The following is a 16,841-nucleotide window of genomic DNA, read 5'->3' as shown; positions in this document are numbered from 1 at the left end:
GACCCCGTCTTGGTCACAAACTGGACACCCCTTATGAGATGTCAGACTGCTGTGTAGTAATTTCTCAGCATGCAAGGACCCTCGGTGTCAGTGGAAGAATCTCCTCTACTAATCTATCAGAATGTTCATATTATACAATAAAAGCAGCCTTGTCATGTACGCATACATTAGAGTTATTATGGATATTGCAGATAGGCCTATCGCTCCGTGGATGAAGATAGTGATGGCATTTGTACGTAGTTCGAAACAAGACCTTATACATGATGTTCAGGGCAATGTGATAATGTTGTGCGAAGCTAGATGTAAATCAAGTTTAGTTTCAAAGAAACTATTCCACCATTGTATGTGCAAATGTGTTCCAAAGGTCACAGCTGGAAATGTTATGTTCGAGGCATGTGTGCTGTAGATACACATGCTTTGCATAGTCTTGCCATCTAGTGTTGGGTCCGGATGTTTGAAAGTTGTTTTTCTTCGAAGAAGTCTTTCCTAGTCACAATGTAAAGTGACTCCTCCTTTCGGTGATAGTGCGAATGGGCATCGACTCCATTGTCAGATTCTTTTTATTCCGTCATCGGGTTTGGACGTTTATTGCTGCACCCCGGTTCGAAACCGCCTTTCAGGTTCCCCTCGGTGTGCAATCCACACTATCCTCGACGGTATTGTTATCGTACGCGGTTTCTTCTCTCCGCGTATCCTTTAGATCGGAAAAGTCTCTCACCTTCGGTCGAAAACATAGTTGGCGACCTTCGGGCCTAGCCGCGTCGATCCACCCCTCTGCCGATGGAAGGGACTCCGTTTCGTTTCTGTCCTTGGTGCAACCCCAAGTACCCTCATACCGATGTACAGCAGGTCTGCAACTTGTGCTTGTCACCGGAGCCCAAGGAAGAAGACTGCGAGTCCTGTCGTTTGTTCAGGTCAAAAAAGACTCTTCAAGATCATCTGGCTCGATGACGAGAAATGCAGCGCCAAGGCACTCAGCACACTCCGTATATCTTCGAAGAAGAATCCGAACACAATGAAGCGCTAGCTGCGCAAGAAGAGGAGGCCTTCTTGGTCTCAGAATCAGATTCTGACCTCGAGTTCTAGTTGAAGTCAGAAGACATTCCAGCTGGACAGGGTGTCGTGAGTACCAAGACCCCTGCACCCCAGAAACTATCTTTTAACAAACATAAGGCTTCAACACCACCTCTGCCTTTGGGTCTTGGTCGGCACTGAGACGACGTTTCTGATGCCCCGCCCTCGGGCCAGGCACCGAAACAAGTGGTCAAGCCTTTTAGCTAGGGATCGAGCCAAAACAGACGGTCTTCAGACCCGAAATATTCCGCTCCGAAACACAAATCTGGTTCGGAGCCAAAATCCTCTGTGTCAAAACAAAAGTCTGCTTCTGAGCCAAAACTTTCCACTTCGAAACAAAAGGCTGCTTCGGAGCGTGAACCTTCCGTTTCCAAGGACAAGAAGGACAACTCCAGTTCCACACCAAAACATTTGTCGCTGAAGTCAAAAGAAGATATTTCAGATCCCCGTGAACCAATCTTAGACAATATGACAGACAGATTGGATCCAAAGCAGAAAATGATTTACATCAATCCAGTTACTGGACACATATTAGCCTAAACTCCTTCCCAAAGGAAAGTCAGTTCAGATGACACTGGATATAAAATTACTCTTAAAAAGAAGAAGGTCATTGCTACAAGTTCTATCCATCCTACTTTGCCAGCCCCTTCTCCATTTTCACCTTTACCACAACTGCCAAGCTCAGATCCATTACACATAACACCAAAGGGATCTCCTCACCCACAGATTGATTTAAGAGATGGGGATAATGATGATGATGACAATGTTGCTCTACCTACAGATCCGAGGGATGAATATTATGTTGATCCACCCATGGATAATGATCCAGACCTGTACCCTGCAAAACCTTCACCTCCAGATGATAATGTTTCCTATTTGGAGGTAATTTCCAGAGCAGCAGCATATCATCGGGCTACACTGCATAAAGAGGCTTTAGATGACAATTTTTTATTTGAGACACTAGGGTCTTCACACAGAGTTAGTCAGTCTCCCTATATTAAAAGGCATGATGAGACATGCAGATGACATTTTTAAGGACACATTTTAACACATAGGGTTGATAAAAAATATAAACCATCATCCTCTGATTCAGTCTTATTTAAGGACAGCTCCCTCTAGATTCTCTGGTAGTTTCCAACACTCGTTAAAGAGCTAACTCACAGACATATGGGGATGCACCTCACCCAGATAAAGAATCTTAGCATATTGATGCATCTGATAAAAGGGTAGCTGCTCAAGCTGCTAATCACTGGTGCATTGCCAACACTCAGGGCCTATTAGCTAGGTATAACAGGACACACTGGGATGAGATGGAAAGTCTACTTCAGTACCTCCAAAAAGAGCACAAGAAAAAGGCACAAGAGCTAGTTCAAGAAGGAAAACTCATTGCTAACCCTTCCATTAGATGTGCTCTTGATGCTGCTGACCCTGCAGGGAGAGAAATTACACACGTCGGCATGCCTGGCTTAGAATTTCGGGGCTTTAAACCAGAACTTCAACAGTCTATTGTAAACACTCCTTTTAACAAACAACATCTTTTTGGACCTCAGGTTGATGAGGCTTTGGAAAAGATTAAAAAAGTCAAGGACGTGGCAAAATCTATTGGCGCACTTCAGACTCCTTCAAGAAGAGACTCTTTTCGTCGCTCATTCCATAGAGCAGGGTCTAGAAGTACATCCTCAGACCCTAACACTTCCTTGTACAAGTCCAACACTCAATCCTCTTCCTGTAGAGGTTTCTTTAGAGGAGGGTACAGAGGAAACAATTTTAAAGGTAGAGGTTAGGGCACGGCAACACGTAACTCCCCTTCCCCCAATAAGCAGTGACTTACCTACACACCCCCCGATTATCTTACACGTGTCTGGGGAAGGCTTCAACAATTTCTCCCCATTTGGCAATCCATAACATCAGACAATTAGGTGTTAACAATATCTGACATGGTTATTGTCTGGAGCTCACCAGCAATCCTCCCAGCATTCCACCGCACACTCACAAACTCTCGTCACAGCACATGTAGCTCCTCAAACAGGAGGTACAATCTCTAGTAACAAAAAGAGCTATAGAACCAGTTTCATTACAGTACCAAAGTTCAGGGGCGTACTCTCTGTACTTTCTAATCCCCAAGAAGGACGGCTCCTTAAGACAAATTTTGGATCTAAGGACATTAAATCTGTACATTCTTTCAGAACATTTACGCATGATCACGCTTCAAAAGGACCTTTCACTGCTTCAGCAAGGCGATGTTATGTCCACACTAGACCTACAAGATACATACTTTCACATTCCGGTTCAGCCAGCTCATCACAAATACCTCAGATTTGTGATAGCTGGAAAACACTATTAATTCAAGGTACTCCCATTCAGAGTAACTGCTGCTCCCTGAGTATTCAAAAAATGTCTGGCAGTAGTGGCGACACATCTCAGAAGACAACAGATTCATGTCTTCCCATATCTGGACAACTGGCTCATCAAAGCCAGCACACACCAAAAGTGTCTACACCAAAGATTCTACACCGTACGTACTATACTAGAACACTGCTGTATAAATTACACAAGGCGGATACGCCACTTTGCCTCAGGCAATGTGGAGAGCATGGCTCATTCTGGCACACAATCTGGCAATGCGAAGAAATCACTACATACTGGAAAGCAGCACACAATTTCTCAGGCACTAGAAATGACAATTGAACCAGAGCCTAAAAGATGTTTGCTCTCCATCTGGGAACCGACGGACCTCAACCATGCAGCGCAAACTTGGATAGCGCTGGGTATGGCGCTGGCGAAGAGCGGTATAGCGCAACAGTGAGGAGATAGACAGAACCCCACAGTGACTAGGTGGTGTCGAGACATGGACGAGTTAATGATAACCCCCTGCACATCAACTATCTAGAGCTTCTTAGCACTGAAAGCTTTTCAGTCTCACCTCATAGGAAAAGTTGTTCTAGTCTGCACCAACAACATGACAGCAATGACTATGTACAAAAAAAGGGGGGACACATTCTCTGCATCTGTCACGCCTCTCTCAAACAATTTGGCGTTGGGTAATTCATCACAGAATCCAACTTTTGGCAGAGCACCTCTCCGGAGTGGACAATTAGTTTGCCGACCTCCCAAGCTGAAGGCAGCAACAAATTCACGAGTGGGAAACTTCATCCCGAGGTGCTCCCTCCATACTTTCAACAGTGGAGATTCCCACAAATAGATCTGTTCGCTACAGTGGGCAACTCAAAATGCCCAAAGTTCTCCTCCAGGTTCCCACATCCTCTACCCAAAGGCAATACCCTATGAATGAATTGCTCAGGGATATTTGCCAACGCTTTTCCGCCTCTACCTCTCCTTCCATTTCTGGTTCGGAGGCTCAGGCAAACATCCCTCACACTGATTCTAGTAGCTCCCCCTTGGGCCCGTCAACCGTGGTTCAAAACACTTTTAGAACTGTCAGTAATTCCACATCAAAAACTACACAGAACCATGGAGAAGTCAGACATCCAAATCCCAACACTAGAGGTAGGAGTATGCAAATCATGTGAATCTACAGCTCTACATGCCAAGAACAGATGCTTACGGGGTAGCATAATCCTTGTGAGGACAATGTAAGAAGTAAGCTGCTTAGCTACATGGGCCTAACTCGGGAATACAACAGCTCCTCACTATCGAGACAATTTTTCATATCACAATAACGTCTGCATGCCGTGCAAGTAAATTGCAGGGGCTGTCAGTGCAACTACTGTATACTACTTACAAATTGGTACTGAGAACCCAGGCTTCCTTTCTGCCAAAGGTCGTATCGCCTTCCCATGAGTGTAAAGCTATCACTCATATCTTTTTCTACCTGCCACATCCCTCAAAAGAGGAGGAGTTGCTCCACTGGCTTAACCTGCGGAGAACTCTTAGTTTTCACATAGAGTGCACACGATCATACCCTATGGATGAGCAGCTGTTGATGGGCTCTGGTGATGGTAAGAAAGAGTAGGTGGTTCAGAAATGGAACCTGTCTACGTGGATAAATAAATGCTGTGCCCTGGCCAAGAAGGAATCCACTGAGGTTCTAAGAGCTTATTCCACTCCAGCTAAAGCTGCCTGAACGGCTTTGGAGAGGGGTGTTGCTGTCCTACACATCTGTCAAGCTGATACTTGCTTACATTTCCAGAGCACTATCACCTAGACAGTCAAGTCTGCAGACAGGGTCATTTCCCCTCCTTGGTCTTGCAGGATTTTTTTAGTGTGAGTCCCCTACTAAGACGCGCTACATTTTGTGATGTGCTGTTTTGGGTATGTCTTTTAAAGTTGAGGAAACTGTGGTTAAAAGTATCCTTTAGAAGAAACATTTCCTTCCCTTTGTTGATCCACTTACTGGTGGATAACTGCAGAGTCCTCATTTCTCCTCCTTGTTCTGTTGTATTGACCTTTGTACCTGTAAAACAGTCCCAAGTTAGTTAGCATGCTGTCATCTCCAATTTGTCATGATTGATCCAATCCTGAAGATGCAAAGGGGCACAGATTTTATTTTTTTAAGCATAGGATTAGCAAAGTGCCATCAATGCCGAGCTAGAAAAGGGCTAAGTCTTTTGCTATTTCTACAGCAAAGTCTTTAAGCACAGGATTAACTAGTGCCAGCCATGCTGAGCTGTAAAATGAAGAACTATAATGTTAGAAAAACATGCGCCTGAGTTTACTTTATTAATTCCAGCTTTGCTAGACAAACAGACATTTGAGGTGAGCAGATTCAATGTCGCTGGTGTTGTAGGGTGCTAGTCACAGGAAGTGCTCTCCACTTAAACTTGGGAATTACCCAGAGTTCTCTGTTCTCTGCTTCTTTTTTCATAATTTATGCTGCACTGTAAGCCTGGAAGGGTATGGTTTTCACTTCTACACAGTTCTCCCTTGTGCCTGGACAAAGCTAAACCTGTCTGAAGAGCTATAATTATAGCGAAACAAGCGTCAAAGTTTGCTTTTATTCGTTCCAGTTTGGCTTGGATGGTGTTTTGCTAATCCAAAGCTGTAATACTGTGCCTGGAGTGGTAAAAGGCTTTTGTCATTTTATAGCTCGGCGTAGATGGCACTTTGCTAATCCTATGTTTAAAGACTTTGTTGTAGACGTGGCAAGAAACATTGTCCCTTTCTAGCTCGGCGTGGATGGCACTATGCTAATCCTATGCTTGAAAACTTCGCTAGAAAAACAGACATTTAAGGTGAGCAGATTCAGAGTATCGCTAGTGCTTAAGAGGCTCTATACAGGAGCTACTCTCCACCTGAACTTGGGAACTACCCAGAGTTCTCTGCTTCTTTTTTGCAAAATGTATACAGCACTCTAAGCCTGAAAGGGTATTGTTGTGGGGTGTGTGTGTGTGCGCGTGCGTGTGTGCGCTACATGATCTTCACACATGTACCAGGCATTAATTATTGCATGACCATACAGACCAGAAAAGAGACACAGGCTGGTCAAACTGTCTTATTAACCTTATTCACTACATGTGTACATATTTTGTCCAAGCCACTGCTTTAGTTTATGGGACTAGTGTTTTACAGTCTGTGCACAGCATTTGATCTACATCAACGCATCCAAAGAGAAAAGCTACTTGTAACAATAGGTTTCAGTCTTGCCATGTTGCAGATTCACACAAGACTATTCTTCTCCCGGCATGCAGAACAGTAGTTTGGAAAATAGTTATTTGTTACGTTCAGATTGCTACGAGCACATGTACAGACACAAATTCTGATGCAGAAAAATTCTTTATCTTCCTGTCATTTATGTCCTTGTGCACGTGAATGCGAGTCATTAAATGCACACACACCTCCTGTTGCCATTTCTTCCTCCGTTTTTTTTTACACTCTTATCCCTGCCGGTCTTCCTTCTCTTGTTTCCCTCCTTTTACCCTTCATTTTGAGTGAAAAATACAAGTGTGAAGAGACTCAAGGGAATTATTGCAATACTTGTTTGTGATCTTTACATGCTGTTCCAAACACTTATTCTCACTGATCTTTGTTTGCCAGGACAAGGTGATCAGTTAAAGTCCTCTTTGATATTTGACACTGTGTTGAGAGGAATCCCTGTTCTTAAGGGTATAATGATCATTTTAGCTGAGGGAGGTGGCATCTCTGGGTGAGGTTAGATGGCATTGATGGGGACATGAGGTCGACTGTCCCTGACTAACATCTGTCATTGTGCCAACAGGTAAGCGTTGAGCTGTCAAAAGTACTCCTGCACTTGGAGGATAAGGGCAGTCTGGTGCATTTTGTCCATAAACGCCATGGGGCTTTGGTGGCGGTCACTATCATGGATCCAGTTCCGGTTAGTATCTCTGTGTTTCTTTATCTCCCTTGTATCTTGAATCTTCTATGCCACATGAGCCTCCAGTACTGATATAGGAGTGAGTGCAGCAGGCAAGGAGTGAGATGGTTTGGCAGAGCTGCATTTAGAGGGGTCTCAGTAGTGGAGCAGAATGTGCCTTTGGGCAGTAGTGATGCAGTCAAACATGGTTATTTATACTTTACTGTACCGTATTGAGACCGCAGGGAATGTGCCATTGAGTATTGTCATGCATCATGAGAGGTCTGTGTAGACCTCAGTAATGGAATAGAAGGTAAATGCTGCAGGTCATTATTGGAGATCGCTGCATTGGATCTTGGTTTTGAATATTAGGAGTGAAGATTAGAATACCCTGACTGAAGCGTGTCTTTCTTTACAGTTCTGATGTAGCATTAAGTTTTGTAGGTCAGGAATGGCATGCATTGGTCGCGCTACAAGTGTATCTGCAGGTCATGTACAGTGGGTTGTTCAAAAGATCAGTCGTTGTTTCCTCAGCTGGTTGGAAAATGGTTAGAAAATGGCAGGGCATGATTAGGGTGTAAGTGAGAGATTTTGCAGACCGTTTAGATGTAAACCCTTAGCCTAGTAACTAGTGTGTTCTTTGTCTGTGAGCAGGCGCTAAACTCTGGAATAGCAAGGTAGAGAATAATGTTAATTTACGGATCTCTGCATAAGGTTATTTGGATTGAAGTGACAAGGGAGGCTGCAAGTCATTGGTGAGAAACATTGTTGAAACTGTGTGTTGGAGTCTTGCCAAACCCTGTTGCAGAACTATCCCCAAGTCTATTGTAGTAAAGGCATGACCTAATTTATGTTGTGTTGCATGCAGGACGGTCTGGGTAGGATGGATAGATACAGGCATTTACTGAGTAGGGTGGGTTCAAAGGTGAGCAAGATTGCAAGACCAAGGACAGTGGCCTGAAAAAATATTTGTTGAGAAGCTGTCCACCCACAGATAGTTGGCAGGAGTTGGTGATAGAGATAAGAGCATTGCCTGTGCCCGCGTTCTGTGTTAGTTTGCGCTAATGCTGTTCTTTCTCTGTATTCATATAATCTTGCTGATTACCTCTTTTATTGAGTGATCTTGTTTAATCTCTACAGGTCTCACAATATCTTACAGCACAGTTCTATGCCATGAACTACAGCCTGAGACAGCGCATGGACATCCTTGATGTAAGTTTAGAGCACACTTTTGTAGTCCTTCCACCCCTGGGACATGTTTTTGACAAACCTTGCACGCTACCATTATGTAGAGCAAACGCCCAGTAGAAGAATGCAGGGAACACTAGAACAATCACATAGGGATGAGGATGAAGGAGAGTTTTTGTATGCTTTATGAAGTTTTTAAATATTTTTTTTACGCTGTTCATATAGCCAAAAGGCAAAAAAGTCTCAAAACCCCCAACCCCCCACTACAGTGCCCGTCCCAAGTTACACCCACTTGATCCCTCATACTTTATAGTATATCATGTAAAAGCAAGCCCTCTAAATCATCTTGAGCCATCTCAGTCTGTCTGAATTTGCACAGGTCTTAAAATCCTCAGGCAGATTAGTCCCCTATATTCTTTAAATAGTCCTAAAGAGGACATCAAATTGAATGGCGCATATGACACAGACCCAAATAAAATAGGTATTTTTTTCCATTCCTGTCATGTACCATAACTTAGAAAAACATTTTTGGATGTGAAGTGTTAGGACGTGCCCATTCAGCTAAGAGTCTGCTTTGCAGACAGTAACAATAAGTTTGTTGCCTCTCTCAGCAGAGATTTTTTGACCTACACAATGACCTGGCTGTTTCTAGGGTATTCTGCAGTGGCACCCACACTCTCCTGTTTTTCGTTTCAATTTTGCTCTTAATTTGACAGGCCAAGGATGCTATTTATCTTATTTATCAGTTAGGGGGTTCCCATTTATTACAGACATCTCTCAGCTGATGTGTATCTCAGTGTATATGCTATATAATTGATGTGCTAAATCTTGATCATTGCTTTATTAGTTCTTGCGTAAGTCAGCTCGTGCAAGACCTTTTGTTACTTTACAGTGGGCTTTGAGGCTACCCATTGCATATCATTTGCTGGCTTCATTGTCACTCTCATTTGATTTCTTTCTCTGACATATATTAGGATATCATCTGCATAGAATGACAGGACTAGTCTTTGATGTCCTAATAGCAGACGACTAGTTGCACAGCACTCTCTGCACTAGCTGAGGGTTTGAGTGCTATAACAAATGGAAGTGATGACAAGGGACGTCTTTGATGGGTTCCTCTCGAATTGGAGCTAATTTAGTTTATATTCATCACAATGACCTTGGCCCATGGTGACGCCTACCACTTTTATATCCACTCTTTAGTCCCTTCACCTAAGCCCAGCTTGTGAAGTACAGCAATAGATATTCTAAATCCAGAGAATCAGGTGCTTCTTTTGGTGTCTAAGAAAACCCCACTACTTTCAGACAGGGCATAAGTGGTGTAGTAGAGTGAAGATAATTCAGAAATCTTTCGAAGTTCAACGACAAGGAAAGAAGCCTGTCTGCTCTGGTAAGACTAGACCAGGCATGTTAAGGAACAGATGAAATGCTATCATTTTTGCTAGTATTTTAACACCTGTACTAATTAGGCAGATATGTCTATAAGATGAGCATCACATTTCTTCTTTGCCAAGCTTGAGTAGGGTGCTAATGACAGCTTCATGTTGGGTTGGAGGGAGCAAGCCTTTCTCCTCACCTCTTCAAACATAGTGAGTAGATGTGGATCTGAAATTTCACCTCAAACTCAGATGTCAGCGCATTGTTACCCCGGGCCTTACTGCTTAGCTTTGATTGCACACATAGGGTGGCAGGCGGAAGCGAACAGTAAGGACAAGTTCGAGGGCAGTTGCCACTTGTCAGCTGGGCAGTTGCAGGAAAAGGCCTCTTGTAGCTTGTTGTGTCCCAGTAGTTTCAACAGAAGGTCAGCCTTATGACCCTTGGAGTCCACTTTTTTGTGCTGGTAACAAAGAGAGCAGGTCTAGTCATCTCGGCTCTTCTTCGGTCTTATGAAGCAGTTTCAGTCCTCTTCTGATCTTCCACAGATCCAGGAGTGTTCTGAACTAGGTGCTTGGAGATGCCACATTTATTGCTGGCAGAAGCTAGTGGGTGGGAATTACCTCTCAGTACATTACCCCTGCTGACCATGTCACTAGTGGTCTGCAGCCTCTATTGTGCCATGTACTACAGTGACCGTGTAAAACATGGCCTCAGGCCTACAACTGTTGCCTGACTGGTGGCAAGCCTGCAGCCATGTTTATGGCATCACTGTAGTGGATGACACAATGGGTGCTGCAGTTCAATTGTGACAATTAACTTACAGGCCCTGGTTACACCTTGGTACCATATAATAGGGACTTATTGGTAAGTTAAATCTGCTGTACAGAGGTATGCCAGTTTCATCTTGTTTAAAGGGCACAGCACTTTACCACTGATTAGCAATGGCAAAGTTCACAGAGTTCTACGGTCAACAAAAACAATCAAGGCAAAACTTCAGGGGAATACCATGCAAAAGATGGTCATTCCCAACAATTTCCTTAAGTTTTTTGTGGCTGCGCTTAAAATTACTCAAGCCTGATGCCCAGCTGAAGATAACCTGAATATCTGATAGAGACATCTAGCCGCAGATTCCTCATCTTAGAATCCTCCCCACATGCCAGACTGAATCCAGAATTGTTTTCAGCAATACCTCTGCGCATCGATAGAGGGCGTCTAGCGACTCCGTAGCGATGCCGTCTGCCGATAGTGATGTCAGCAAAGTCCATATAAGCCCTCCCCAACGTGCTGACGTCAGTTCGTTCTTTTCCACGTTAGCAACGCGGATCCGCATTGCATTTCCTCTGGCCGTTAGTCAGCCTACATCTGAAAGAGACACGTTAGTGATAAATTCCTTACCTTAGAATATCCCCCAGGCCTCATACTGGATCCGGAAAGTTTTCGTCAGCAGTACCCCTGCGCGTCGGTAGGTGTCGCCGCACGGCTCCGCGTACGTCTGTGGCGTCCTAGCCGCTGAGATGACGTCGTCGGAGCTACTTAGACGCGCCCACGCGCGCTGACGTCAGTTCTTTCTTTTTCCGCTCCAGCACGTGCAGATCCGCGAGAGAGCGGTACCCCTAGTTAATGTTTTCACTTGGTTTCTGAGAACTTGTTTCTCTTGTTTTGTCGAGTACTCAACTCCTGGTGCAATAGGGACGCCCGGGTTTAAATCTTGTAGGGCCTGCCGTCGGAACATGTCGGTAGCGGACCGGCACGACGTGTGTCTCTTCTGCTTGGGGCACGCCCATGACCCTGAGGCGTAACCTGATTGTCGGGCTATGGCTCCGAAAGCTTTGCGGGAGCGTTCCCCAAAGTTATTGGAGGTCCAGCAATCGGTTCAGCGCCGATCGAGGTCCCGCTCCTGTGGGAGGTCGAGGGCCCGGTCGCGGAGCCGTCACCATCATTCGTCGGACTCGGGGACAGGTAAGTCACGGTGCCATAAAAAGTTAAAGAAGCGGCGTCGCTCTTCGTCTACCCCTCACCGGTCGCAGGACGCGGTGGAGGGGGCGGACAGTCACTCCCCGCGGCTCCGATGGAGCCTCCGTTGTTGCCTGTGGCCTACCCGCTCTTTCCGGGCCCGCACGCGACTCCGGACAAAATACAGGCTTTCCTGTCGGCCATGAGCCGTTTTTTGGCCCTTCAGGTCCCTCTGGAGCGCCTTCGGGCCCTGTTGGGTGGTTCTGCCCCCGTGCCGCCACCTTTGGCCCCGGCTATGCTGGCACGATACCCTACGGCGCCGCCTGCTTTGGCCTCGGCGCCGCTGCCGTCTCCGGCGCCCCCTCTGGCTCCGGCCTCGGCACCCCCCCCCCCGGTTCCGTTTCTGGGTGGAGAGTGTATCCCATTCCCCCGTGCACCTCGTCCTTACCGGCCTCTTCAACAACCGGTGGACAAAGGGGAGTACTGGGAGGGGTCCGACGACCCTCTGGCAGCTCAATGCGAGGATGAGCCAGAATGGGAAGGTGATATGGAAGGTCCAGTGGATCTGGATTTCTCTCCACATCCTGGTACACTGTCCCCCTCTTCCGTGACTACGGAGGAGGTTGGGACTTTTTCTGTGGTGTTGCGTAGGGCGGCTGAGGCTCTTAAACTCAAGCTCTCTTCTGTACCTGTCAAGACCAATCTCCTGACTGAGGTACTGCAGTCAGCGTCCTCCTCTGCGGAGCCACTGCTGTCCTTCAACGGCACACTTACTGATGTCCTGTTGAGCACCTGGATCAAACCCAACACAGGGGCTCCTGTGAATTAGGGTGTGGCGCGCCGCGATCGCCCGGGGCCGGGTGACCCCAGCTTTCTTACACAACACCCGACGCCTCAGAGTCTGGTTGTCCAGGCCTCTGCCTTGCCGCAGTGCATTCCCTTCTGCCCCTCCGAACAAGGAATCTAAGACACTGGAGCAGTTTGGGAAAAAGATTTTCCCTTCCGCTAGTTCCAGGTTGCGGGCGGTGAATACTGCGTGCCTTTTGGGCCGCTTGTCACATTCTGTGTGGGACACGGTGGCACAGGTGCTGCCTCAGTGCCCTGTGGAAGCTCGGGTGGTGCTCTCCCAGGCCATTACCGAAGGGAGAGATGCTGCTAAATTCACTATCCGTTGTGAACTTGATCAGCCGATTCACTCGGCAGGGCACTTTCCTCAACAGTGGCACTCGGCCGTTATGCTTGACTCAGAACAACTGGCTTCTCCGGGGATGTTCAGAACACTTTGTTGGACATGCCCTTTGATGGCACACGCCTCTTTGGTGACCAGGCGGATAGCACCCTTGAATGCTTTAAGGACTCTCGGGCTTCGGCCCAGTCCTTGGGTCTCGCCACCACGCGCACTCCCTCGGGGTCTGCTGTTCGCTCCTTTCGAGGTCAGGGTCGAGGCGCCCAATCGCGTTCCTTTCAGACCCGCAGGCCTGCGCAGCCACAGTCTCAGTGCAGCCGCAGACGTGGGACCAGAGGACAGAGGGCAGGTCAATCCACCACCGCTCCTGCCTCCGCAGGATTCGCCATCACCTCCCCACTGGCGCACCATCACTTCAGACAGGTGGGTTCTGCAGATAGGGGCTACTCCCTCCCCTTCGAGTCTGCCACCTCATAACCACCGCATGTCGGGGGATCACTTGGCACTTCTCCAGCAGGAAGTTGCGACCCCCTTGGCCAAGGGTGCCATCGAGCGCGTTCCGACGCCAGAAGTAAGTCATGGTTGTTACTCCCACTACTTCTTGGTTCCAAAGAAGGACAAAGGTCTGCGCCCTATCTTAGACCTGCGGAACATCAATCGCTTCCTCCAGAAGGAGGAGTTCAAGATGTTGATGCTCGCTCAGGTCTGGTCTGCCCTCGACCCGGAAGACTGGATGGTAGTTTTGGACTTGCAGGATACTTATTTTCAAATCACTGTCCTGCCGGCCCACCGGCGTTACCTGCGGTTCATGGTAGGCCACGAGCATTTTCAGTTCACCGTGCTCCCTCTCGGCCTTACCAGTGCCCCTCGTGTGTTCACAAAAGTGATGGCGGCGGTCGCAGCTCATCTGCGCAGTTCAGGGTTTCAGTCTTCCCCTATCTCGATGACTAGCTGTTGAAGGCGGGATCGCCCCAGGCAGTCGTCTCCCACCTCCAGACTACGGCCGACCTCCTGCACTTGCTGGGGTTTTTCATCAACGTGCCGAAGTCGCACCTGATTCCCTCTCAGAAGCTACTCTTCATCGGAGCGGTTCTGGATACGGCGCAGATTCAGGTTTATCCTCCCGTACACAAATCCGGGATATTCAGGCTATGATTCCGATCTTTCAGCCACTATCCCGGGTTTCAGTCAGATTGATCCTGAGGCTGCTGGGCCTCACGGCCTCCTGCATTCTGCTAGTCGATCATGCAAGGTGGCATATGCGGGCTCTGCAGTGGGACCTGAAGTTCCAGTGGGTTCAGCATCAGGAGAATCTGTCCGATTGCGTCCAGATCTTGGAGGGCACTGCACAGCAATTGAAGTGATTGGGTCAACGGCAGAGCCCTCTCCCTTCCCCAACCAGAATACACAGTGGTGACGGACGCATCCCTTCTGGGATGGGGCGGCCACATGGGAGAGGCGGAGATCAGAGGCCTCTGGTCTCCGGCGGAGTCCGGGCTCCACATCAACCTTCTGGAGCTTCAGGCGATTTGTCTTGCACTCAAAGCATTCCTTCCCTCTGTCCGGGGAAGAGTAGTGCAAGTGTTCACAGACAACACCACCGCCATGTGGTACTGCAACAAGCGGGGTGGGGTCGTGGACCCTATGTCAGGAGGCCCTCTGCCTCTGGACATGGCTGGAACATCAGGGCATATCCTGGGTGGTTCAACACCTGGCAGGTTCACTGAACGCCAGGGCTGACGAACTCAGCCGCTGGTGCAAGATGGATCACGAATGGAGTCTTTACTTGGAGGTGGTGCAAGGTTTCTATCGACAGTGGGGAGAGCCTTGGTTAGTTAGATCTATTTGCCACCGAAGAGAACGCGCAATGTCAGCAATTCGTTGTGTTGGAATTTCCAAGGCGGCACTTGCCCGGCAACGCTTTTCGTCATGGGTGGAGTTGCGGTCTGTTGTACGCCTATACTACTTCTCCCCAGAGTGCTGAAGAAGATCAGGCGCGACCGGGCCCAAGTCATTCTTGTGGCTCTGGACTGGGCACGGAGAGTATGGTATCCCGAGCTGCTCAACATGGCCATCGATCCTCCGACCTTTCTGCCTCTTGGGGAGGATCTTCTGTCGCAGCAAAAGGGGGCGGTCCTCCGCCTGAACTTGTCCAGCCTCCACCTTCTTGCGTGGAGATTGAGCGGCGGCAGTTGACGTTATTCGACCTGCCTCCCGAAGTCTGCGACGTAATTCTGGCAGCCAGATGTCCCTCCACTAAGACTGTATACGCCTGCCGATGGAGCAAATTTGTGGCATGGTGCACAGCAAAGGCTGTGAATCCCCTCTCTGCCCCTCTTTCTGAGGTTCTTTTTTTCCTTCTTTCCTTGGGCTGACAGGGCTCTGCGCTGGGCACTATCAAGGGCTATCTCTCAGCCATCTCTGCCTTCCAGATCAGCCTTCCCTTTTCAAGTCCACGGTGGTAAATCGCTTCTTGAAAGGCATAACTCACCTCTATCCTCCTATTCCTTTCATTATTCCTCAGTGGGACTTGAACCTGGTTTTAACTTATTTAATGTGCGCTCCTTGAGCCGCTTCACACCTGTCCTCTAAGGCTATTAACTCTCAAAACTGCGTTCCTGGTGGCTATCACCTCTGCCAGACGGGTGAGTGAGCTCCAGGTGCTCTTTTCTAAGCCTCCTTTTCTATCTGTGAATCTGGACAAAGTTGTCCTCAGAACTTGTCCATCCTTCCTGCCTAAGGTCGTCACTGCCTTTCACATCGGGCAGATCATCATTTTGCCCACCTTCTTTCCGCCTCCGCATACTTCGAAGGAGGAAGAGAAGCTCCACAATCTGGACCCAAAACGTGTGCTTTTTTTTATTTGGATCGCACCAAACAGTTCCGGGTGGATGACCAGCTCTTTTTCGGGTACGTGGGCACCAAGAAAGGTAGGGCTGTACTCAAACGGGCTACTCTACGGATGAGTCGTTCTGTGGATCAAAGCCTGCTATTCTCTGGCAAAGAAGGAGCCTCCAGTGGGGCTGCGCGCCCATTCCACCAGGGCGACGGCAGCAACTACTGCTTTGGGGCGAGGAGTGCCTCTGAACGACATCTGTCAGGCAGCTACGTGGGCTTCGCTGCACACATTTACCAAACACTACTGCCTTGACAGTCAAGTCCAGAGAGACGGCTTCTTTGGCCATTCTTTTCTCCAGGACATTCTGCTGTGATCTTGGTTCGCAGACCCACCACCGGGGTTGGTATTGCTGGGGTATCTATTCTAAGGTAAGAAATCTATAACTAACGTGTTTCTTTCAGATGAACAAGTTACTTACCTTCGGTAACGTTATATCTGTAAGAAACATTAGTTAGTTATAGATTCCTTACCGCCCCACCCATCCTCCCCGTTCTGCAAACTGATTTCTAGGGTTAAGGACATCCCTTCAGGGCCCTAGTTTTGTGCACCAGTGGTCAGTGTCTTGCATAGCTCTGCGCTTCTGGTGCGGAAAGTCGTGTACAGAACTGACGTAAGCGCGCGAGGGCGGCGTCTAAGTAGCTACCGCGACGTCATCCCGGCGACCACCACGCCAACGACGGACGCGGAGCCGACCGACGCCACCTTCCGACACGCAGAGGTACTGCTGACGAAAAAGCTTTACGGATCCAGTCTGACGCCTGGGGGTAATTCTAAGGTAAGGATTCTATAACTAACTAATGTTTCTTACAGATATATCATTACCGAAGGTAAGTAACTTATTCTTTGGCGCGGATGCCACAATCATCGAAGTCTTCTCACCGTTCAGAGTCCCC

At 47.9% G+C, this 16,841-nt stretch overlaps 1 protein-coding gene across 3 annotated transcripts in view; it reads left to right on the top strand.

Moving 5' to 3' along the window:
• TELO2 (telomere maintenance 2) overlaps positions 1-16,841 on the top strand; it is an 831,249-nt gene that overhangs the window by 554,925 nt on the left and 259,483 nt on the right. For all 3 annotated transcript variants that reach the window (XM_085628173.1, XM_085628170.1, XM_085628172.1), the window contains 2 exons: positions 7,250-7,366; positions 8,486-8,557. In XM_085628173.1, coding sequence (XP_085484299.1) covers positions 7,250-7,366; positions 8,486-8,557 — 189 coding nt within the window. The remainder of the gene's footprint in view (positions 1-7,249; positions 7,367-8,485; positions 8,558-16,841) is intronic.

The sequence above is a fragment of the Triturus cristatus genome, chromosome 10 (genome assembly GCF_964204655.1).
Source record: "Triturus cristatus chromosome 10, aTriCri1.1, whole genome shotgun sequence".
Taxonomy (NCBI): domain Eukaryota; kingdom Metazoa; phylum Chordata; class Amphibia; order Caudata; family Salamandridae; genus Triturus; species Triturus cristatus.
The sequence above is the reverse complement of the archived record's forward strand: the minus strand, read 5'-3'. Positions and strand labels throughout refer to the sequence as shown.